This window comes from Sturnira hondurensis, unplaced genomic scaffold, assembly GCF_014824575.4.
Source record: "Sturnira hondurensis isolate 20B ecotype Veracruz unplaced genomic scaffold, ASM1482457v3 Scaffold0015056, whole genome shotgun sequence".
Lineage (NCBI taxonomy): Eukaryota > Metazoa > Chordata > Mammalia > Chiroptera > Phyllostomidae > Sturnira > Sturnira hondurensis.
Genome location: NW_028087687.1, coordinates 2981607 through 3005743, shown reverse-complemented (window position 1 = coordinate 3005743; position 24137 = coordinate 2981607). Strand labels below are relative to the sequence as shown.

General features: G+C 43.9%; 2 protein-coding genes across 10 annotated transcripts in view; one reads left to right on the top strand and one right to left on the bottom strand.

Moving 5' to 3' along the window:
- Positions 1-63: 63 nt before the first annotated feature.
- On the bottom strand, positions 64-11255 carry TLR6 (toll like receptor 6). 7 transcript variants are annotated; one of them, XM_037064337.1, is made up of 4 exons: positions 9920-10008; positions 6081-6162; positions 2658-2732; positions 64-2527 (listed from the first exon to the last, which is right to left on the bottom strand). In XM_037064337.1, the coding sequence occupies exons 3-4, from the start codon at positions 2676-2678 to the stop codon at positions 68-70; spliced, it is 2481 nt and encodes an 826-aa protein (XP_036920232.1). In that variant the 5' UTR covers positions 2679-2732; positions 6081-6162; positions 9920-10008; the 3' UTR covers positions 64-67. The 7 variants fall into 7 exon arrangements, with proteins under 7 accessions (XP_036920232.1, XP_036920233.1, XP_036920231.1 ...); XM_037064338.1 differs by lacking the exon at positions 9920-10008 and adding an exon at positions 6603-6724; XM_037064336.1 differs by lacking the exons at positions 2658-2732; positions 9920-10008 and adding an exon at positions 11199-11239.
- A 6867-nt stretch (positions 11256-18122) lies between these two features.
- Positions 18123-24137, top strand: part of FAM114A1 (family with sequence similarity 114 member A1) — a 55961-nt gene continuing 49946 nt past the window's right edge. For 2 of the 3 annotated variants that reach the window (XM_037064332.1, XM_037064330.1), the window contains exon 1: positions 18123-18219. The gene's annotated coding sequence lies outside the window, so the exon portion shown is untranslated. Of the gene's footprint in view, positions 18220-18546; positions 18619-24137 lie in introns of those variants that run through there. The other variant, XM_037064331.1, reaches the window with a different exon arrangement.

Genomic DNA, 24137 nt, shown 5'->3' with positions numbered 1-24137 from the left:
AACACCATGATGTTCACTGGAATCCATGTATATGAGAGTTTCTTAAGTTGGATTTTCTGACTTTTTTTTACATTTCCACATCATTGTTTTCAGTGTTTAGTACTAACTTCATGTTAAAAGCAGCTCTAATGTTGGCCCAAAAAAGTCCACGTTTGCTCTTCTCCTTCGGCCATTCCAAATAAGTCCGCTGTGTCATGAGAGATTTCAGCTTGTGATACTTGCTAGGAATGTTGTTCTGGGGAATGGGTTCCAGCAAGATCAGGATTAAGTTGTCAGATCCTTCATGAAAGAGATTGTGGTGGGCAAAGTAGAGTTCATAATGGCACCACTCACTCTGAACAAAATTGGGAGACAAAACAAAGATGGACTTGTAACTTTTCTCAATGCAGTTTATGATATTTTCCACAATGCTTTTGCCAGGAACAAAGTTCCTCTCGTGGAGACAAATCCGTATATCTTCTTTTTCTAGGCAAGGTACCAGTTCATTCTTCACCCAGGCAGAGTCATGTTCACTGTAGGAAATAAAAGCATGGAACTGCAGAGTCCTTTGGAGTTTGTCTAAAGGTATGTTCCTAGCCCTGCGCCGGGTCTGGGTCCACTGACACACCATCCTGAGATACCAGGGCAGATCCAGATAGATACAGAGGGCAGTCAGAGTAACAGCCAACACCAGTCCAGTGACCCCAATGGTGACGATCAGCAGGGCTGTGTTGCAGGTTAATGGAGACACGTGAAAATCCTTCAGTAGGGTCCCCTTGTAGCTTTCTGGGTAGTCACACTGATAAGAGTCAGGCCAACCCTCTACCACCTCACTGGATACTTGGCCTATACTTTGGATAAAGTCTCTGAGCTCACACGTACACTGGAATGGATTGTGCCCTGCATTTATGGTCCTAATCTTCTGGCAGCTCTCGAAGAAATGAGCTGATGGGTTGGAAATTGAATTATAGTCAATGATCAGTACAGAGAGGCTGCCAAAGCTACCACATCCAGGCAGGTGGGCTAAGGAGTTGAAAGCAACATTGAGTTCTTGCAAAGCTTCCAGACTGTTGACATCTTCAGGGATCCTCGTTATTCTGTTATTGTGAAGATCAAGAACCCTGACCCTGGAAGGTAAACAACTGAAAACGGAGTCAGTAAGTACATTTGAGGACAAATTTAACACCACTATACTCCCAACCCAAGTGCAATTTTGGTCGTGTCTATTATATTCCAAATAATTCCAGCTCACATCCAGTATTTCCAAAGACAGCATATCCTTAGTCATGAGACCCACTTTGAAAAGGTCTTTTAATTCATTCTTTTGTAAGATCAGTGTCTCTAATCTAACTAAAGTGGAGCACTTTTGAAAAATACTATCTGTGAAAACATTCCGGGTAAAGTTCAAGACCTTAAATGTGCTTGTGGTTTGAGGACATAGCATGTGTATAAAATGTGTATCTGATATGGTTAACATCAATATGTTCATCTCAGAAAACACTGTATATAATGCTGTCTGCGAAAAAATAAAAACTCTGTTTGTAACATGTTCGATCGTCAATGCTTTCAAAGATGTTTCAGGATAAGTAAATTCTTCTTCATCAATGCTTTCAACAATTGTTAGATTGTAAATGTTGAGGTATTCTATAGGTCTCGGCCAAAGGAATTGAAAAACTCTGACCAGGCATTGCCAAGTTGTTTCCACGTGGTTGAGTGTAAAATTCAGTAAATTTGGACCTCTAGTTGGTTGTGATAAAAATTTAATAAAAACTTGACAGTTTGTATCATTCAACTTAATATTATTCAGCTGTAGGCATCTCAAACTGTTAACTGATATGTTTGCTTGGACAGAGAAGATATTATTTGGGTGAAAAACTAGGTGAAGTGTTTTTGTATTCAGAATTTGAAGACTTTCTGTCTCATGTTCTTTCACGTAATAACCTTCCAAATCCAGGAGGATGCCACTTAGATGCAAGTGAGCAATTGGCAGCAGGTCCAATGGTTGTAACTTTTTAGCACTTAACCCCAGGAAATTCAGTTGAGTCAAGTTACCAAATTCCTTACAGATGGGCAGGACATCAAAGTCATTGAATGAGAGGTCGAAATGCCTCAGATTGGTGATAGGATGGCAGGATATCTCCTGCAACTGATTGTGCGATAAATCCAAATATTCCAAATCCTGGTTGAACTTGAAAAGGCTAATATCAAGGCTCTGGAGTCTGTTGTGGGAAAGCCTGAGAACTTTCAGCTGTGAGAGGAAGCTGATGTCGGAGAGGTGAAGCTCAGATATATGGTTTTGAGACATATCTAAGACTTTGGTTTGGGGTGGCAGGCCTTTCGGAACATGAGTAAGGCCTTGGTTTGATGTGTTCACTGTGAACTCACTTTCATCAGAGAACTGGGCTGTGGTTCCAACTACGAAGATTACGAGGTAAACAAAATGAAAGCTTCCCACAGTGGTTTTCCTGTCCCCCGTCATGGTGTGGAAGTGGCTATGCCCCAAAAGGTTGTTGCTGTTCTTCAGAGCATCTTGATAAGCATCCAAATCCTAGAAATATAATGTACATTAAGATGTATAAGGATTGGGGGATTGTTTTCAAACTTCTACTTACTAAACACAATCTCAATGATTTCTTTATTCACGATTCCCATAAGATGGATATGCTTGTCCAACTCACATTAGACCAGAAGCAGCACATTCAGAGGGACAGGATTCAGCATTTGATCATCTGCTAAACATCAAGTCCCTACAGCTGACACACTGATAAAACAGGAAAAGACAGATAAGTGTTAATAAGCACATTGAGGGAGTCAGAAGGCAGGTCAGACTAAAAGCTGCTGTGTGTGAGAGAGAACACTTTTCTGCAGCCAGGACCTCTCACTGTAGTATAACATGGCCTAGACACTGACGTTCGTGACAACCGGTGAAGGAGATGACCTGGCTGAGGGGTGCAGGCAGGTGCACAAGCCCACTGACTCCGTGTTTTGGACCAGAACGAAAGGTTGGAAACTTGAGAGTCACTGGACCTCATTCAAGATTTTAGGAAACCATCTAGGAACCCCCAGGGAACAAGAGCAGGCAACAACAGAAGCGCAACTTTGTGTAGCAGGAATGATTGGGAGCAGACTCTGACTGGCTGTTGTCCAGTGTTATTAATAAAAGGACCCACTGTTCATCACCTGTGGGTCTGCTGGAATAGAAGAGGGGTCAGATGGGTACAGTTTCAATTCTCCATTCTCTGGAAGAGTAAGCACTCTTCTGGGTTGTAACATTTCATTACAAAACGGCATATTTTTTTGGTAAAATTATTTTTATGATAAAATTATTAAGTATGTACAAACATAAAACACATATGTATTGAGTGCCTCCTACATGCCTGGCACTATTCTAGGCATCGGTGGCAGGCTACACCCCCGACCTCACGGAGTTTGTAATGTGATAGAGTTACGACTGCAAGTGGACCAGGCCACTGATTTTCTTTAACCAAAATCCTTTTTATTAATCCCTTTACCTTTTCTACCCGATCCCCCAAACTCTCTGCCCTCCAGCATCCATCAGTCTGTTCTCTCTTTCTTTGAGTCTGTTTCTGTTTGGTTTGTTCATTTACTTTATTCTTTAGATTCCACATGTGAGATCATATGGTATTTGTCTTCCTCTGACTGACTTATTTCACTCAGAATAATTACCTTCTAGGTCCATCCATGCTGTTGCAAATGGTAAGACTTCATTCTTTTTTATAGCCACACAATATTCCACTGCATGTGTGTGTGTCACAGCTTTTCGATCCACTTGGCTACTGATGGGCACTTGGGCTGCTTCCACACCTTGGCTACGGAAAACAACACTGCAATAAACATGGGGTGCGTACATTCTTTCAAATTAGTGTTTTGAGTTTCTTCAGATATACACCCAGATGTGGAACTGCCGGGTCATAAGGCATTCTATTTTTAGTTTTTTGAGGAAACCACATACCATTTTCCAGAGTAGCTGCACAAGTCTGTGTTGCCACCAACAGTGGACTAGGGTCCCCCTTCTCCACATCCTCAGCAACACTTGTTATTTGTTGATTTATTGATGATAGCCATTCTGACAAGGGTGAAGTAGCATCTCATTATGGTTTTAATTTGCATCTCTATGGTGATTAGTGACATTAAGCATCTTTTCATATGTCTCTAGGCCATCTGTATGTCCTCTTTGAAGAAGTGCCTATTCAGGTCCTCTGCCTACAAAATGCCATATTTTAAAAGACAATAATACTTCAATTTTTAAAAAATGGCATGTGAGGGACTTCTGCCAAGATGGAGGCATAGGTGGAAACACTGTGCCTTCTCCCACAACCAAGTTTGACTACAACAAAGGTTTGGAGAACAAAGACACAGCCAAAGAACAGAAAATTGAATTATACGGAAGTCCAACAACAACGAACGATTCAACCGGGACGGTAAGGGGGGAGAAGGCAGCAGCGGAGCAGGGTCAGGCAGGAAGGATTTCCCGACCCCAGACACCCAGGCATCCGGGGTAGCGCCAGTGGACCCAGTGAGGGCTTGGGATGGCAGGAGTGAGAAGTGAGACGGACCGCACAGCCCCCAGCAACAAACCCAGCAGCGGCTGACCGTGGTTGCACATTCTCAAGCAGTGGGACGAATCGCACGGCCCACGGTGGCGGCGGGAGGAAACAAAGGGTGCTTGCCATTGCCTTCCTTTGGCCCCGCCCCCACATACAGTGTCACAACCCAGCAACTGGGTCGCCCGGCCCTGGTGAACACCTAGGGCTTTGCTCCTCACAGGTAACAGGCACAAACAAGCCAAACTATGGCTCAAGAAAAACTCAAAGCCCCAGAGCCCATAACTCTAAGTGACCAGGAAATAGCGAAACTCTCAGATGCACAATTCAAGACACTGGTGATCAGGATGCTTACAGAACTGGTTGATTATAGTCACAAGTTAGAAGAACATATGAAGGCTAAACTAATTGAAATGAAGGAAAATGCACAGGAAACCAATAGTGATGGGAAGGAAACTGGAACTCAAATCAAGGGGGTGGACCAGAAGGAAGAAAGAAATGACCAAACAGGAAAAAGGAAAGTTACAAGAATTCAAAAAAATGAGGAGAGGATTAGGAACCTCCCGGACATCTTGAAACGTTCCAACATCCGAATTATAGGGGTACCAGAAGGGGAAAAGAAACAGCCACGAGTAGAAAATTTATTTGAACAAATAATAAAGGAGAACTTCCCCAGGCTGGCAAAAGAAATAGACTTCCAGGAAATCCAGGAAGCTCAGAGAGTCCCAAAGAAGTTGGACCCAAGAAGGAACACACCAAGGCACATCATAATTACATTAGCCAAGATTAAAATGAAGGAGAGAATCCTAGAAGCAGCAAGAGAAAAGGGGACAGTCACCTACAAAGGAGTTCCCATCAGACTGTCAGCGGATTTCTCAAAGGAGACCTTACAGGCAAGAAGGAGCTGGAAGGAAGTATTCCAAGTCATGAAATCCAAAGACCTACATCCAAGACTGCTCTACCCAGCAAAGCTTTCATTTAGAATGGAAGGACAGATAAAGTGCTTCTCAGATAAGATCAAATTCAAGGAGTTGGTCATCAACAAGCCCTCATTATATGAAATGTTAAAGGGACTTATCTAAGAAAAAGAAGATAAAAATAGGAACAGTGAAAGGACAGCAAACTCACAGTTACTAACAACTGCACCTAAAACAAAAGCAAACCAAGAGGACAGCTAGATCAGGAGCAGAACCGTAGAAATGAAGAACACATGGAGGGTTAGTAACAGGGGAGTGGGAGGAGGAGAAGGGGGGAGAAGATACATAAAATAAGTAGCATAGACAGTAGGTAAAAAATAGATAGGGAGGAGGGCAAGAAGAGTAGGGGAAATATAGAATCTAAAGAACTTGAGACATGTGGGCATAAACTAAAGGGGACAAGGGTGGGGGAGGAGGTGTGTAGGGTGGAGGGGAATGAAAGGAGGAATAGAACAACTGTAATGGTATAATCAATAAAATATATTTTTCAAAAAATGGCATGTGAAAAAAATTTAAATATAAAAAAATTTTAAATGGCATATGGTTAAAAGTCCCTCACCCACTCCTCCCATGCAACCTCTTCCGGTTGTTCACCAAAATAACCATGAAAACACAGAAACACTTGAAAAACACCTTGCCACCTAAAATACAGAAAGATGGAAAATTAATGGCAAGACTGAAAAACATTTACACTCATAAAAAAGAAACAGCTGTGTTAAGGGAAGTACAGTGCACTCAAGCTTTGTCTTGGGAAAACAGACCCCCTGACAGGAGGTATGAACACATTTCAACCCTCTCTAGTCTGTCTCTGTGTTCACCAAGGGTGAACAACAACCAGGTAATTACATAGTTTTGCTGTCCCCCAATGGTATTGATGTGGGCAGGTCACAACACTGAGTTTCCCTTTTAGGCCACCATCCTCCAACTCCTCATCACACAATGACAGACACTCAGGTAACAGCTGAGCAAGAAGCGCTCGTACCACTTCCATTCAACACACTATATGGGAAGTCCCAGAGTCCATTAGACAATAAAAAGAAACAAAATGGATATCAATTGGGAGGGAAGAAGTAAAAAGTACCTCTGTTTTCAGATGATGTGATCTTACATGTAGAGAACCCTGAAGAGTCCACCAAAAAACTTTTAGAGCTAATATACAAATTCAGTAAAGCTGCAGGATACGAAACCAAACAATTTGAATTGTTTCTCTACACACTAACAACAACTACCTGGAAAAGAAATAAATGAAACAATCATATTTATAGTTGCATCAAAAAGAATAAAATACATAGGAATAAATTTAACGAAGGAGGTGAAAGACTTATACACTGAACACAGAAGACATTGAATAAACTGAAGACATGAATAAATGGAACAATATCCTGTGTTCATGGGTCAGAAGAAAAAATATTGTTAAAAATGTCCATACTACCCAAAGCCATCTGTAGATTCAATACAATAGTTATAAAAATTCCAATGATACTTTTCACAGAAATAGAAAAAATTCTAAAATTCCTATGGAACCACTGAAAACCCCAAATAATCAAGCAACTCTGAGACAGAACAAAGCTGGAGGCATTACACTTCCTGATTTCAAACTATATTACAAAGTTGTGGTAATCAAAACAGTGTGGTGTTCACATAAAAAAAGACACACATAGACCAATGGAACAGAATTGAGTGCTCAGAAAAAAAAAACATGCATAAACTGTCAACTAATATTTGACAAGGGACTCAAAAATACTGAATGGGGAAAGGATAGTCTCCAATAATTGGTGTCAGGAAAACAGTATATGCATGTGCAAAAGAAAACTTTGACCCCTGTCTTATCCCACTCACAAAAAAATTTACTCCAAATGAATAAAAACTTAAGACCTAAAACCACGAAACTCCTAGAAGCAAACACTAGAAGAAGTAAACACTAAGAGAAGCTTCCTCTAGAAGAAAACTTGGCATTGGTCTTGGTAATGATTTTCTGGATCTAACACCAAAAACAGAAGCAACAAAACTGAAAATGAAAAAGTAGGGTTACATCGAAATAAAAGGCTTCTGCAAAGCAAAAGGAACAATCAACAAAATGAAAAGTCAGCTGACACATTGGGAGAAAACACATATGAACCATATTATCTGATAAGGGGTTAATATCCTAAATATATAAGGAACTCCTATAACCCTATAGCAAAAAAAAGTAAAAACACAACCAAATAATTCAATTAAAAATTGGCAGAAGACCTAACCAGACATTTTTCCAAAGAAAGCATACAAATTGCCAAAAGGTACGTGAAAATATGCTCAATATCACTAATCATTGGGGAAATCCAAATCTAAATCACAATGAGATGTCACCTGACACCTGTTAGAAAGGCCATTTATCAAAAAAACAAGAGAGCCCTGGCTGGTGTGGCTCAGTTGGTTGGAGCATCGTCCCATAAAGTGAAAGGTTTCTGGTTCCATTCCTAGTCAGGGCACATACATAGGTTATGGGTTCCATCCCTGATTGGTTCCCAGTTGGGGAATATAGGGGGGTCAGCCAATCAATGTTTCTCTCCTTATATTAATATCTATCTATCTATCTCTCTCTCAAAACAATGAAAAAAATGTCCTTCAGTGAGGATTGAAAAAAAAAGGTAAGAGATAACAAGTGTTGGCAAGGATGTGGAGAGAAGGGACCCCTTGAGCATTCTTAGGGGATGTACACTGGTGCAGCCACTATGGAAAATAATAAAGGGCTTCCTCAAAAATAATAAAAATGGAACTACCTTGTGATCTAGCGATTCCATTTCCAGGTATCTATAATGGGAAGACTATCCTAATATAATCACCAGAGTCCTGACAAGTGGAAGAGGGAGGCAGAAATAACAACTGTCATTTACTGCTTGGTTGGCAGCAATGAAAAACTAGACAACCTTTCCCAAGGGCAATTCGGTCAGTTATATAAATTGTTGAAACCTGCGCTTACCCTTATTTTAGCAACCCCAGTTCTCTGAATAGTCTTCTAAAGGAATTAACAGAGATATGCTTACAAATATTACTATGACAATGCTCGTGACATAGTGAAAAGTTGAAAAAATGATAGTGTCTATTGTAGAAAATGGTTTAACCAATTATGACACACTCATAACGTGGAATGGCATGCAGTCTCAAACTAAACTTTTGAAAAAATAAGGTCTATAATATAATGTTACGTGAATAAAAGAATACAAAATTGTACATGCGGTAGAACTCTAATTTTGTCAAATACGATTAAAACCTGGCACATACACAAAGCCTAGGGAAAGAAAGAATGAGAAGAAATGTATCAAATGCAGACAGCAGTTATCTCTGGATCTCTGAATCATAAGGTTAATTTCCTTTCTTACGCTTTTGTGTATTTCCAAAATTTCTAATTTTGAACATCTTTTATATGTCAAAAAAGGTTTGTCTTAAAATACAGCTAATTTAAAAATATTTTATATTCAAAGAAACATGCTTGTCTTAATTGTATAGAGAGAGAACTCCTTCCACACGTTGTAGGTAATCGGCATTTATGAATGAGAACCTACCTAGAAATCCCTCTGTGGCAGCTGTGTTCAGAAAGAAAGAAAAAAGATGTTTTTTTCTTTTTCTTCAATGCATCAAATGAAAAGAGGGAGAACATACGACAGTTGGAAGAAGCTCTCTTTCAAGAAAAAAAACCACAGAGGAGAGAATCTATGAAAATTGAAATTGTAAGGGAAGATAAGAAAAACGTGGAGGTAAGTGAGACACCATAATCAAGTCAACAAGTGTGCAAGAGAAACATTGTTATGCTTGTCAAAGTTTGGGTGAGAGACCCAGAGAAAGGCAAGTCCCAGGTCAGTCCCTGCCGTTTCCTTCATACAACTGTTTATTCAGAGTGTACTACGTGCCAGCACTTTGCTGGCGTTAGGTGCTGGGGATATAAATATGAATAACACCAGTATAATCCTTGCTTCCCAAATGCTTATACATTAGTGACAGATACAAACAAGCAATTACAGAACCACATGACAGGAGAGATAAAATATTCTTGTCTGCTATAAAGATGCATCATGTGTGACAGGTACTATAGCAGTGGCATAAACTACTTTGTTACTCAAAAAAGGAACTAGAGAAAGGTAAAAAGACAAAAGGTAGCAGACAAAAGCAGAAGAAATAAATGTCATCAGTTAGTTTTTTCCTTAACTATGACTACAAGTGCTTTTCATGACAGTCATATCTTTATCTTTGTTACATATTTAAAAAGATATTTACAACATTAAAATAAAAACACTTCAAATCAATCACCTTGCAAAAATGTCAAAAAAGTTACATATTTCCTATACAATCACTAGCATTTTCTTCCTCGTTTGAAGTAATTATGCCATAACTTGAAAAAGCCACAAAAGCCTGCTTACTTACCGAGGTTTCTTTCTCAGGAGAAGAGAAAATAGCTCACAAATGCAAGAAAAGAAGTGCCTGACAAAGTGAAAGCCCTTTAAAGTAATACCGTAGAAACGGTTTAAGGCCATCTGTTGGACATTCCCGGAATTACTCCTGTTAGAGACTTGCCCTTTCAAAGGTTACAGTTCAAAGCTGTGAGTAAGCAGGTTTCTACGGGCTACAGACTGAAACAGTAACCAGATTTTTAAATCATATGAGCGAGCAGTCTGTGACAATTTCAGTGTGAAGAAAGCTGTTTCTAAGGTAATATTTATCTGTAAGAGTTTACAGCCTGTGCATGAAATTGTCACCAGAGCAGAAACTTACTGAACTTTGCCTGTTTTCTATTATCACCATGCTTAACACTTCCGAAGTTATTGCAACTACATTACTGAGCAATTCTGGAGCACTGTCTCAGCTGGATGAGGTATGTTAAAACGAAATAAGCTCAGGTCCAAGATTTTTTTTAAGTCGCCTTTCAAGGAAAGTTTCGTAGTTGATGCATGCACTTGCATAGAGCCACACTTGGGGGAAACGCATCCTGGTTCCCCACATTCTGACCAACACTCAGTGGGCTTAGGGGCTTTAATTCTAGATTCTAGAATCACAAATAAGACTGAGATCCTACAGGACTAATTAAAAAATCAGTTTTCTAAAGGGAATTTGGAATCATTTCAGGGTGCTATTGTCAAACGGACTCGAAAGGAGTCCGGAGGCTCTGGCTAGAAGTAAACAACACAGGTTTATTCAAGGGTCTTAGACTTAGAGTTTAGAAACTGGAGACACGGGAAGGACCAAAACCCATAGTGTTCCCAAGAAGAAAGAAAAGGCCCAAGTTCTCAGGCTAATTAAAACAAGAATAGACTCCTTTCCTCATACCTAAACCTACTTGATTTCGGTAATCTAGCAGCTTGACTATAGCGACTCCATTTTATTTCTTCACTCTGTTTCTCCATGTAAACAAGCACTGATGCAAAAAGAGGGTGCCTGGTCAACCAGAGATTTCAGGCAGCCAAAAGTCCCTACTCCTGACACTTTCCACTTAATTGAGGTTCTGTAAAGAGCTGAACATACAAGTTAAATAATCATTCTGTAATTAATCCCACTGTCTGACATTTACCTCATCCTTCAAAAAGCCAAAACAAAACAAGTTAAGAGCCTACAGTTTGACAATTGACAACGTTGGACATCTGGGAAGGGTCACTTCCGCTTTCAGAGGGAAAGGAAGACCAGCTTGTTATTATTCATCCTTACTCACCAAACATAACAGGAAGTCTTCTCGGGCCCCATCAGCCAGTAGATGGGTCTCTGCGGGACCTGCGGGACCTGCCGTGAAAGGAGGCAGCAGGAGGGCAGTGGGTATCCATGGAAATAGGCGGAGGGGACAGGGGTGAGCTGTGGATTTGAGGACATTTCAAGCCACACTGAAGTCTTTAAGAAAATGCACACGCACGCGCATGCTCGTATCATCGTAGATGTGGTCACATTGCACAGTGCCCTTAACAAATGGTATTGCATTGTCTTTAGGGCATTGCGTCATCGTGCTCGTTTAGAGGAACCAGGAGACTATTCTTGTTGCAGCTGTTATAATTCCAAGAAATGTCTTGACAAAGATAACAAAAGTCAGGTCACATGAAGAGGGCATGGCCAACACACAGGCCGTACCAGCTGGCCACGTTCACAATGCTGGGTACCCACTGTGTGGCCCTGGCTGGGGAAGTTGCTTAACCTCACAGAGACTCCTTTTATTCATCCACCAAATAGGAATCTTCTGATCGGTAGAAAAGATGATGAATACAGAGTGGCTGCAATAGGGACTGACACAGAAGAGGAGTCATTGGAATGACTGTGCAAGGAGCTTTGGAATTCTGTGCAAGCCTTACGTTGTTATACTCTGAGGTGGAAAGACTTCGGGATATGATATGAAGAAAAGAAAGGTATAGAACAGTGTAGAGAGTGTGACAGCATTTGTGTAAAATCTGGTCCGTAAGGCATCTGCATAGGTGATCTTGCAAGGCATTGTTCCAAGTACTTTACAAGTGTGAACTCATAAAGATGCTCTGAGACAAGAACCGTCATTATTCCCACTCAAGGGAGACAGGGGAGTAGTTAGTAAACTGTCCAGGACCGTACTGCTGGTCAGCAGTGGGGCTGGGCTTTGAACCCAGATGCAATCTATCCCGTGCGTCTGTGTGCTCCAGCATTACACTACGGTGCCTAAGCCACCAGGCACCTTTATAAGACACACTCAGATGAAGACAGAGAGAGCAGCAGGCCATTCTGGAAACAGAGGCAGAGACTGAAGTTCTGCAACCTCAAGTCAAGAAATGCCTGGAACCCCCAGAACCTAGTAGACTTGCCGACCCCTTGGTTTTGGACTTCTGGCCTCCAAAACTATTAAGAGAATAAATTTCTGTTGTTTTAAACCACACAATTTGCGGAAATTCCTCATGGCAGACACAGGAATCTAACAAGGGTCTGCATACGTATGCTAATACACGCATCATTTTTTTCTGAGAGGATACTTGAGCAAGCGAGCCAAGGGAGAGCCGTATTTTTATTACCATTGTATACACTCTCTTACTGTTTGAATTTTTAAAATATGCACATGCATGACTATTTCATGCATTTTTTCTTTATGAAATGAAGTGGCGTCAAGGTGGGGTAAGGAAAACAGTGTGATATGAACACAGGTAGAGCTGCCTTTCTCTTTCTCTAGGGAAAAAATTATTATTCGTGTCTATCACTAGCTTTGAAACAAACTTTATAAAAAGTTATCAGAATACACAAACCACAAAAAATAAAATTGATAACTTAGATATTAAATATTGGTATTAAACCTAAATTATCTTCTGCATTACAAAGAATCAGCCAAGAAATATCTCAAATGTGTGATAAGGAAACACCCTCATTAAATATGGGACGTACAAACTAAGGGGATCAGGAGACACCACTGAGATGGACAAAAGCACGGAAGCATCTAACGACATCAAACCATTGGTACGAACATCAGGAAACAGCTGTCAGGCACATCCAGGGATTTTGACTTAAATCGTGTGGGATGGTGCCAGGCGTCAGCATTATTTTAAAAGCTCTTCAGGTGGTTCCATTCCAACACAGTGAGGATCAGAGTGAGACAGAGCGGTTTCCTGAGACCGAAACCCGGTCCTGAACACATCCCCCTCTACTGGTTCCTGTTTTCTCAACTGCCTCCTTCCCACTTCACAGCCTGGAGGAGAGAGAGGCATCCTTAACTCTCAGCTGCTACTTCCAGATCACTGTTCCTCCCCGAAACCCCTAAAACCTACCCCTCCTGGCCGCAGTGGTCCACAGAGCCTCATCACGCCCTCATTCATATTTTAGCACCGCTCACTGTCCAAGCCAAACACCACCCCGGCTGTACGTAACTCTAGTGATTTCAATAGCTATGTAGACATTCTTTCATTCCCCTGGCTTCCTAGGTATTTGGTTTTCTCTCTCCTAATGATCTTTCCCTGCAAGCTAGCTCATCCCTGCACTCCCCTACTATAACTCAGGTATTATGATTACCAATGGATGCTACCTCTCCATAATCTCATTTGCCAGCATCCCACTTTCCAGGTACCACCTCCAACTCTTTCCCTCTGGTGTCAACAATTCCCTACCCACTGCACTGGACTGAAAGACCATGATCCACCCTTTCAATCACCTCTCTGCATTCACCCACAGCTCCTTGACTCTTCTCTCCTCAACCCTGGTTAAATCCAACCAGCCACTGGACTACACCGAGCCTGAGCAGCTGAATGTGGTTGGAAGAATACACACCGATGACGACCATCACACTCAACATTCATGACTGGGTCCAACCTCCGGGGGGGGGGGGCAGCAAAACTACCCGTTCCACTCCCCTTCCCCAGCCCACGGACTCTCCCCCTCTCATCTCACACCTCTTCCTCTCTCTTACACTTCTAACACCTCCTGCCCTTCACCCTCCCAGCTGATGGCGATGCTTTATTTTTCACATAGAAATAGCTGTAACCAGAGGAGCATTGCCACATGTGTGCTACATGCCGTCACACTATGACAACACTATGACTGAGAGACGTCCCCCGCGTCCCGTCCTCAGCAGCCTGGCTCGGCTCCTGCAGACTCCTGCCTACCGCTCTTTTCATGGGGTCAATCCTCCTCCTCTTTGGTCTTCCCCTTTCCTTTCTGCCCTCTGTTTTTCCTGGCATTATTGTCTGGGAAATAAGATGTGCCCAAAATAGGATGGCTTCAATGCTGTTATTTTAGCCTCCAGGGATGTTTCATGCTTAATTTTCTCTAGGACCCACTCGTTCGTTTTTCTGGGAGTCCAGGAGTTCTCCTCCAACACCATGTCCCAAATGAATTTACTTTCCCGTTGGCCTTTTTCACAACCCAGCTTTCGCTTTTTAAGTAGTAACTGGGAATTCGAGGATGTGGATGATCTTAGTCACACCCCCCACCCCGCCAAACTCTACCAGCCTACCTGTTCTACCTCCTGAATAACCTCCCTGTGTCAAGAGCCAGGTCTTCCCCACCGAGCCCTAACCCCACTCCTGCTTGCCTACTGAAGGAAATCACTCTTGCAGGTTGCCTCCCTACTACATCATCATTTGTCTCTCATGTATGATTCCGGTCAGCATGTAACGCCACAACTTCCCCATATTTAAAAATAAATTCTAAAAGTAAAAACCAAAAATAAATGTTTTCCTTTGAACCTACAACATCTTCCTCTTTGCTCCTTTTTATACCAGAACTCCTTGAAAAATTGGTGTTTTACTCGCTGCCTCCAATTATTTTCCTCCCATTCCCTCCAGCCCTCTCCGAATAGGTTTCCTTCTCCACCACTCCAGAGAAATCGCTCGTCCGGGTTACCAATGACCTCCACATTGCCAAGTCCAAGGGTCAATTCTCGATTTTCTTTTTTTAATTACATAGTATTGATTATGCCATTACAATTGTCCTAATATTTTCTCTTTGCCTGCTCCAACCTGCACCCTCCATTCCCTCAGGCAACACCCCCCCCAACCCTTGTTCATGTCCATGGGTCACATGTACAAGTTCTTTGGCTACTCCATTTCCTATACTGTACCTTATATCCCCATGGCTCTTCTGTACCTACCATTCTTAATTTCTCCACCTCTTCACCCATTCTCCCACACACTCACTCCCATTTCTTTGTCTTTAACCTTAGGCATTTTAATTATCATGTGTCTAGGTGTGGACTTCTTTTCATCCATCTTGTTTGAGATTCTCTTGGCCTCCTGGACTTGCATGTCTACATCTTTCAGCAAATTAGGGAAGTTTTCTTTCTTTATTTTTTTCAAATAGATTTCCAATGTCTTGCACTTTCTCTTCTCCTTCTGCACCCCCATGAAGTGAATGCTGGATTGTTTAAAGTGGTCCCACAGGCTGCTTACACTATCTTCATTTTTTAAATTCTCTTTTCTTCTTGTTCTGAACAGTTGTTTTTGTTTCCTATGTTCCAAATCATTGATTTGATTCTCGGCTTCATCCACTCCACTGTTGTTTCCTTGTAAACTGTTTGTTTCAATCAGTGTATCCTTTGTTTCTGACTGGATCGTTTTTATACTGCCGAGGTCCTCACTAAGTTCTTTCAGCATCCTTATAACCAGAGTTCAAATGAGTATTTTGAACTCTGCATCTGATAGATTGCTTATCTCCATTTCATTTAGCTCTTTCTCTGGAGTTTTTTGATCTGTCCTTTCATTTGGGTCTTGTTTCTTTGTCTCCTTGTTTTGGCAGCCTCCCTGTGTTTGTTTCTAGGTATTAGGTAGAGCTGCTTTGACTCTGTGCCTTGGTAGCATGGCCTAAGGTAGTAGGTGTCCTGTCGGGTCTAGTGTTCAGCCTTCCCTGTCACCCAAGCTGGGTACTCAAAGTGTGCCCTTTGTGTGGGCTGAGTACACCCACCTCTTGTAGTTGAGTCTTGGTTGCTGTTGGCAGATCAATGGGAGGGAGTTAACCCAAGCCAGTCAGCTGCAAGGATTGGTTGTGACCACTTACCACCAACCTTTGCCCTCCACAGAGGATCAGCTGTGCAGGGGGGCAGGGTGGTGGTGCTTTGATGTGGTCTGTACCTGTACACTAGGTGTGTTGGCCCTGGGGTTTCCCAGGTGGTGCAGGCCAAGATCAGTCCCCACCTGCAGTTTTCCCAGAGCCACCCTGCCTGAGTTATAAAGCAATCTGATATGGCAGCTTCTTCTACTGGGCTTGGGGACTTCCAGGCATAGCCAAGCTGTGCATCTAGGCTACACTGCCATGCCTGGGGCTCACTGAGGCCACCTGCTGCTTGCTTGAGAAGATTTAGGAAGTTGTGAAACATGAGCCATTCATATGGAAAAGCAGCTCGGGTAGGCCTGTGAATTGGGTGGGTTGGAGTCTCAGGGGATCTCCAGGGTAGGGCAACCAGGGCATTAGCCAGGTTGATGGAATCTCAGATATGGCACCAGTCTGCTGACTCTGTGGGGGCAAGGCCCAGAAAACGGAGAGTGGCCTCTGCTCACCTTCATGCCAGATACCTCAGCCTCCCCCTGCACACCGCTGGTTCCCTTCAGGCAGCCTCCCTGGTGTGGAAGCCCAGAGGGAGGGCGGGAGTCTGAGTGAGTCTGGCGGGAGGGGGGGTGCATTCTTCAAGAGAAATTGCTTGGGGCTCCAGAAGTTTCTTCCACCAACTCAATCCCCACTGGTTTTTACAACCAGAAGTTGTAGGGACTTATCTTCCTGGCATGAGAACCCCAGGCTGGGGGGCCTGGTATGGGGCTGGGAATGCTCACTCCTGAGATATTTCTCCCAAATTTTATCCACCACACGTGGGTGAGGGACCAGCCTGTTCTGCGTCTGCACCCGTCCTACCAGTCTGGATGGATGTGGCCTCTTTAATTCCATAGTTGCCAGACTTCCATTCAACTCGATTTCTGATGTTGCTGAGTGATGGTTGTTCTATATTTTAGTGTAATTATGATATGGTTGTACAAAAAGGCAAGCCATTTTTGCCTATGCCTCCATCTTGACCAGAAGTCCTCTTTCACTCCAGTTTTTTTTTAAGAATAAAAAAACTTTTAAGTTGCAGAAAAATAAAAGTTTTGAAATAAAACCTGGTGGGCTTGGAAACAACAACATTCGAGTAAAAGGGCACAATTTACTAAAACTCGCTGCTAGGATTGCTTGATTAATATTCTTTTGTTTTGGGTCACAGGAGAAAAGGAAACCAGTCCTATAAAAGGGAGGGTCTGATTGGGCTGTTGCCACAGCAGCCAGGGGCAGTGCAGCAAAGGTTGGAGCTGTCCCACAGGCAAGGATGTTTTGACTATAGGATATCAAAAGACACCTGTCACACCTGGAACACAATTTGCTAACACAATCGCAGAACTCAGAAAGAATCACTGTTTTAAAAGTTGTAAAACACATACGTATATTTTACAAGAATAGGCTTATACGAAGTGCACACTCTTCCCAGGTTCCCCTGCCCTTGACTTAATATTCCGATGTGGCCTTCCATGTCAATGAACTCGACGTGCAGACATAATTCGTAACGGCTACAGTATACCCGACTATTGGAAGTTGATTCACTTCACCAGCCCTTTATTGTGGGACAGGCTGTTTCCGGTTCTCCCTGGTGTAAACAACTACAATAAACATATTTGCACATTGGACTCTTAGGACAAATTCGTAGATGTGAGTTCCTGGGCCAAAGTTTACGTATTTGAATTTTGACCCACATTTCCAAACAGGCCTTCTAGCAAGTGCTTTTGTTTGTTTAGTCCCTCGGTTTTCAAATCAGACCACACGCCCACAACTAGAGTAAGAGAAAGCTATCTAACGCACAGTCAGCAGACCGCAAGCCCCTGCTGAACTTCAGGCACCCCTTCCCAGTACAACTCCGCGGACTTCTTAGGGCACTTTTAAAAAGGAAGAAAAGGGCTCCGGCGAATCCTGAGACCCGTTCTGCGTGGGGCGGGCTCCCCTCCGGCTCTCGCTGCAGGCACAAAGCTGGAAAGGCAAAGTTTCTCAGGGGAGGTCGAAAGCGCAGCTGGGACCCTCCCAGGATGGGGGAAGGGGGTGCTGAAGCCCCCAGCTGCACTCCGGGGCCAGGCGGGGAGCAGGCGGGGCAGGCGGGACCTCCGGCCAGCCAGGGGCGGGGCGCTCGGCCGCGAGTCCCCTCCAGGCCCGCCCTCCGGCCGCGTCCCCGCTGGCCCTGCCGACGTGGCGGGGCGGGACCCGCCCGGAGCTCCAGCGCGCGCTCGCCAGCCTGTGCGGTAAGATCCCCGGGCGCCCTCTCCCAGTCCCCTTCTCCCGGGCAGCGGGGACGATGGGTGGTGGGGAAACCCGCTGTCGCTCCTTGCTCTGGTCCCCTCATCCCACCGCTGTGTTAGTGAGAAACCGTCGGCAAGAACTTGCCACCGGGCGCGGGACCGGGGAGAATCCGGCTTGGGGGTGAAAGTCCGGGGAGGCGCGGCCGGCGCTGCCGAGGGCCCTGCGTGGGTGCGGGCGTGTGAGTGTGTGTGTGTGAGTGTGTGTCGCTCCGGGTCCACGCTCATGCACACACCCACACGCCCGCTCTCCGGGTCTGCACCCTCGGCCGGCGGGAACCTCTGCGGAGCCTGCCTTGAGCACCCAGCGCCAAGTGCAGGGGAAAACTTTCCCCAGCATCCCAGGTCGGAGTCCGGCAGGCTGCAGGGTCCAGGCGGCGGAGGGCACAGAGGGTCCTCTAACAGAGGTCCTGGTAAGACAGAGGCCTCCATCCTGCAGTTCTCCTGCCTTTGGACTTGGGAAACCCAGTGCAGGCCTTGACCTCCCACTCCCATCCGAGCTCATCATCCCTACCCCTGCGGATCCACCCAGGCCTGCATCCTAAACTGGCACCACCTTGATGCACAGCTCCCCGGGTTGATTACTGCTCCCTAGCTCAGCCCCGCCCCACCCACCCAGTCTTCTCGTATTCTCCCCTGGTGAGTATTTCTAGCTCTCTCAGATCAGGCACCTGAACCTCACTGACTTTTCCAAGAGTAGGAAGACATCTCTGTGTGGGCCGTGAGGGCTCTAACTGTGCCCTACTGTATTCTACATCTTAGGGATACGAACAGGCAACTTTTAAAATCAATGTCACTTTGAGCTCCAGGAGACCTCAGCCCCCGCTGAGGAACCTGAGGATGGGATTGCCTTCCTCCTTATCGGCCTCTTTCTGCCCGCTTTGCCTCCCTGTGGCCCCTTTCCTGCCTCACTTAGGTTCATTCCCTGCTCTTTCCTTCCTGTCCTCCATCAACATCTGAGCTCAGGAAAGAATCTGCGAACCTCCTTGCACTGCAAACTTTAAGCAAAGGAATGAACCTGTCAGGGTGCAGTTTGAGGCATAAGTGAGCCAGTGCAGAAGGAATTTGAGGGCGGGAGGGAGCCTCTCTGAATCTCATGGATTCATTCTATGTAAGTAGTCACTTACTGTATTTATAAGACCAGCTTAAACTGAACATTGTTTCTCTTTAATCTATACCAAACAGTATATTGCAGTTCAGTAACCATTTGAGGGTAATAAACCAAGCTAGGTGCTTGTTGGTCACAGTCCTAGAGAAGGCAATGACATAGAAACAAATACTCCTTATAAATGCAATAGAAGAATCTCAAGTATATTGCAAAAACATAAACGAGGCGCAATTAATTTGGAAGGAGAAGGGCAAATTAAGGACAATTTCTAAGTAAAAAATGACATTAGGCGTTGAGAAACAAATAGGAGTCTGGCAGGCATTTGGAGGCAGAGCAGCTGGGTAGAGGAAACTGCACATAAGCAAAGGCAGGGAGGGGTGGGCTTCTCTGATGGAGAGTCAGGTGAGGCAAGCGTGTAGGCTGCGACAAGAGATGCAGGAGCAGAGCAAGACTGGAGTTGGATTATGAGGGGCCACAGATGCTGTGCGAAGGTGTTTAAACCTAGTGCTTTCTAAGCAGGAAAACGAAGAGTTGTCATCTGTTTCAGAAAAATAACTGTCAGACACATGGAGGCTACACTGGAGGAAAAGGAGACTGGGACCTGGACATGTGTCCTTGTCATAGGAAGTCTTTCTTTTTTTCTTTTTAAAAATATTTTATTTATTTTATTTTTAGAGACAGGGGGAGGGAGGGAGAAAGAGAGGGAGAGAAACATCAATGTGTGGTTGCCTCTCACATGGCCCCCACTCAGGACCTGGTCCGCAACCCAGGCATGTGCCCCGACTGGGAATCAAACCAGCAACCCTTTGGTCTGCAGCCTGTGCTCAATCCACTGATTTACACCAGCCAGGGCAGGAATTCTTTCTTTCAAACTGATTCAGAACCTCTCATGCAGAGTGTTTTTCCCTATCCTTTAATGACCACCACTTTTTTAAGTTGGGGAAAGTGATTCCACATAGGGCATTGTGTTACCAAATTCTTATTTTGTCAAAGGAAGCCATTAAAAAAATCCATCCGCTATACCACTATTTCATAAAAATGAAAGACATTTTAATACCAAGAAAAGCATGAAGTCTAACCTTTCAAGATGAAGGCAATCCTTTACATTTAATAAATTTAGATGGATGAAAATCTCGCAATCTTGTCCTCCTTTTTCTCTGTCATCATGGATCGTCCCAGTCCTGCAGGACGGTGTTCGAGAACAAAGCGTTCAGATCATTTTGTCCACCCTCACTTTTCAGGGGAGGAAATGAGGAAGCCCAGCATAAATGAATGAGCTGTGTGCACACAGAGGGACGTGGGACCGGAGCGCAACTCCTTCCACCTCAGAATACCATCCTTCCCGCCCTCACTCTTCCTCCATGTGGCCTCTTGGCCCAGCCACACAGGTGTCCATCCTGAATCTCTAGAATTCATTTCTGATGCTGGGCCTTTGCTATACTCTTATTCCGTCATGCCTAAATAACCATATCAAAGCTATTTTCAAGGTTCTCCCGTGCTTGAAGTTGGTCTAGTTCATCTTTTCCCTATTTGATAGGCTGTTTTGCACCATCACTTACTAGTTTGTGTTAGCTGAAATCATTCCCTGCACTTCACCGATCAGGAGTAAAATATAAACAGATTATTCATTTCCTGAAGGATAGTAATTATGCCCTCTTTTAACGTTATTTTTGGAACTATGATGCTGCTGCTCCAATAGCTAGCATAGTTCCGGGAGCATTTTAGGTGTGATTGAACTTACGCATGAAAAGAACTGACTTAGTCCCAGCCCACAAAGGCTTCTTTATATGCCGCCCCTCCTCTCCTTGGAGTTTACTAAAGAAGCCCCCTTGTTTCTGTGGGTCGAGCCTCCCTAGTATCAAAAAGCCACAGACTTAGCTGCAGCAATCAATGTTCTAAACCATAAATCGGGAGAGCTGTGGAAGCCTGCCAGCCCTTGGGGCACCCAGGCAGAGAGGGGGCTGCCCCCGGGGAACAGCGTGGGGCGCGGCCGCGGTCCTGGTGGACTCCATCAGTAACTGCTCAGAAACAGCTGCGTGTGTAGAACACAGGATGTCTGATGATCACAGACAAAAGGGCACAAAACGATTCATTCTCTCTGGTCATAGGAACATCCACAGTAGGTAAAAGTTTACCAAAACAAACACAAAAGACGTCTCTCGTTTTGCTTTAGGGGAAAAGGTACACCTGTAACAGGTAAAGGGAAATAGATCAGAGATGTGTATAATTGGAAGTCAAAGTGGGGCTGACTAGTGTAGTTTCCATTTTTACTATATAAGCAGATGTAAAAAATATCGTCTTTCTGAAATGTATAAGTTGTCCATAAATACTTTTTAACAGTATCAGTTCGACACCGTCGAGCTGACTTCTGTATTCTGAAGGAATGGCTTCGTGTTGTTGGTTGAATGCAGAGCAAACGCAGAGAAGAGAGGTTTTGTTTCAGCAATTCTGCTAGAATTGAGGTGAGCCGACCTAAGGCAATTTGGCCATTAGAGATGGGCGAGGGCTGTGGGTTTCCTCCTGTGCAGCCTCCCTACCAAGAGTGATGTGACCACAAAGTTCTCGGGCAGAGTTCTGCCGCTCACTCACAAATACACTAGTAACTGGGTTCTGTTACACAGCTTTTCCTGTGAGCTTGATGAAGTCCTAGCTCTGTGCTTTCAGGCCTCTGGGGAGGACTCAGGTAACCTTCTCATCCGCTTCAGTTCAGGTGTTCTCCCGCAATCAGCCAGAGGACTAGAAAAATTCTGCTCCGTAGGCCAATAAGCTGCTGGGCTCAGTAAACCCTTATGTCCTGGTAATGGAAGGATAAAAAGAACCTGTACATTATTTTTGCCAGTCCACATATCTTAAGCCCCATTTCTATTTCATCAGTAAGAATGATTTCTAATATTCCTTATGGTAATTAGCACACCGTGGAGTACCTGTCTGAGAGGGTGAAAGTTGGACCCACTCAAGAGGTGAGCTCTCAGTTACAGGTGTTGAAATGCTAACTAAAGACCTGGGGAGGGCATGAGCCTGAATAGGGCACTTCAGGTGTTAACCAACCATTCCAGGGCATAAGTGACAACCCACACACATCACTGGGTACGTGTTGAAGTATTTTAGCATTATGAATGGTATCATAACACATTTAGGGCCAAGTACACACAACAAAGTGTCCATAATGCTTTTTATTTGCCCGCGAATGTTTGTCACAGCCAGGTTTGTGTTCCTGCTTATATTGTAGAAAAGTGAAATAGCTTGGAGCTTCTTAATAATCCAGATTAATGACAAGGATTTTCAAATTATTTTACAAAGAAATAAGCATGCAGTGTCTATGGCCAGCTATTGATGAACCAGAAAATGGAGATAAAAGTGATGTCTCAGCCTCATGTACTCACAGACCCATTCTCCTCATGGCCCTGCCTCTGGGACCCAGGTGAGGTCAGGGTTGATGAGGACGGAGAGCGCTTTAGGCTGTGGCAGCCAAGCAGGGTCCTAGGCTGTGAGCCAGCAAACATTTTCTATAAAGGGCAAGATAGTAAATATTTTAGGCTTTGTGACTTTGTGGACCATATTATCTCTGTCATAACTACTCAAGCCATAGACAGTGTATAAACAAATGAGCATGTCGTATTCCAATAAAACTTTAGGCCACAGTTTACCAACCTCCATCCTAAGCCAATCCTGAGAAGGCTTTCGTAGAGATTTTGTGAGTTTCCAGATGACAATAGCTTTTCAAGTGCCCTCCCCCCACCCCACCTCCTCCCACAAACCACAGTAGCTACCCTTTTCTGTATAGTAGGTTTGGGTCATTCTTTACTGTGTGAACGAGGCACTGACCATGCTCATTGACAGAATGCCCCCTCTGCAACCTGGGCATTCTGCTTGCGGAGTATCCTGGGCAACTGGAAAAATGTGGGCGCCATTAAATGGAACACAAAAATTAAAAGGAAGATCCAGTTAATGGTAAGACCGCAGGTTTATTTTTGGACAAGAAGAGATGTCCAACTGGCCTTTAGAACCACTCCAGAGGTAGAATTTCTTTATAGCAGCATTACTAAGATATTACACTATATAGTGTATATATATATATATATATATATATATTCTTAGTAAATTAAGATGTAATTCATATACTGCAAAATTTACTCTGCCAAAGGGCACAGTGCAGTGGTTTTTAATATATTGACACTCTTGTACAGCCATTATCGCTGTCTAATTTTAGGACATTTCATCACCCGTGAAATAAATCTGTGCCATTAGCAGTCACTCCTCATTCCCCCTCCCTTCAGCCTCTGGACACCACTAATTCACTATCTGTCTCGGTCGACTGGGGGTAGACATTCGAGACTCACAACATGAAAGTGGTGTGTAAAACAGAAAGGAATGGGACTCACCGAGGGGGAGGACAGAGCAGGAAAAGGAAATAGCCAGACGACAGCTGTTCGAGGGGATGAGAGGGTTGACTTGTGCCCTTGAGCTCTTTCTAAGCCCACCCCGCCAGGTGGCTGGGGTGTTTAGTGGCTTCTCTCGTCCCCGGGTTTAGCAGCAACCTGAGATTTGACCAACTGGTGAACCGAGGTCAACAAAAATACCCGCTGATTTGCCCGAGACTTGGCTTCTTGTGTAGTGGGAACACTCTTCATTTTATCCCCCAAATTATCATCCTCAAGTAACCTTCTAGATCTATGCTATCAGTTACGTAGCCACTAGTCATAGGTAAACTGTGTATTAGCCACATATGCCCATGTAAAAATAAAATTTATATTAT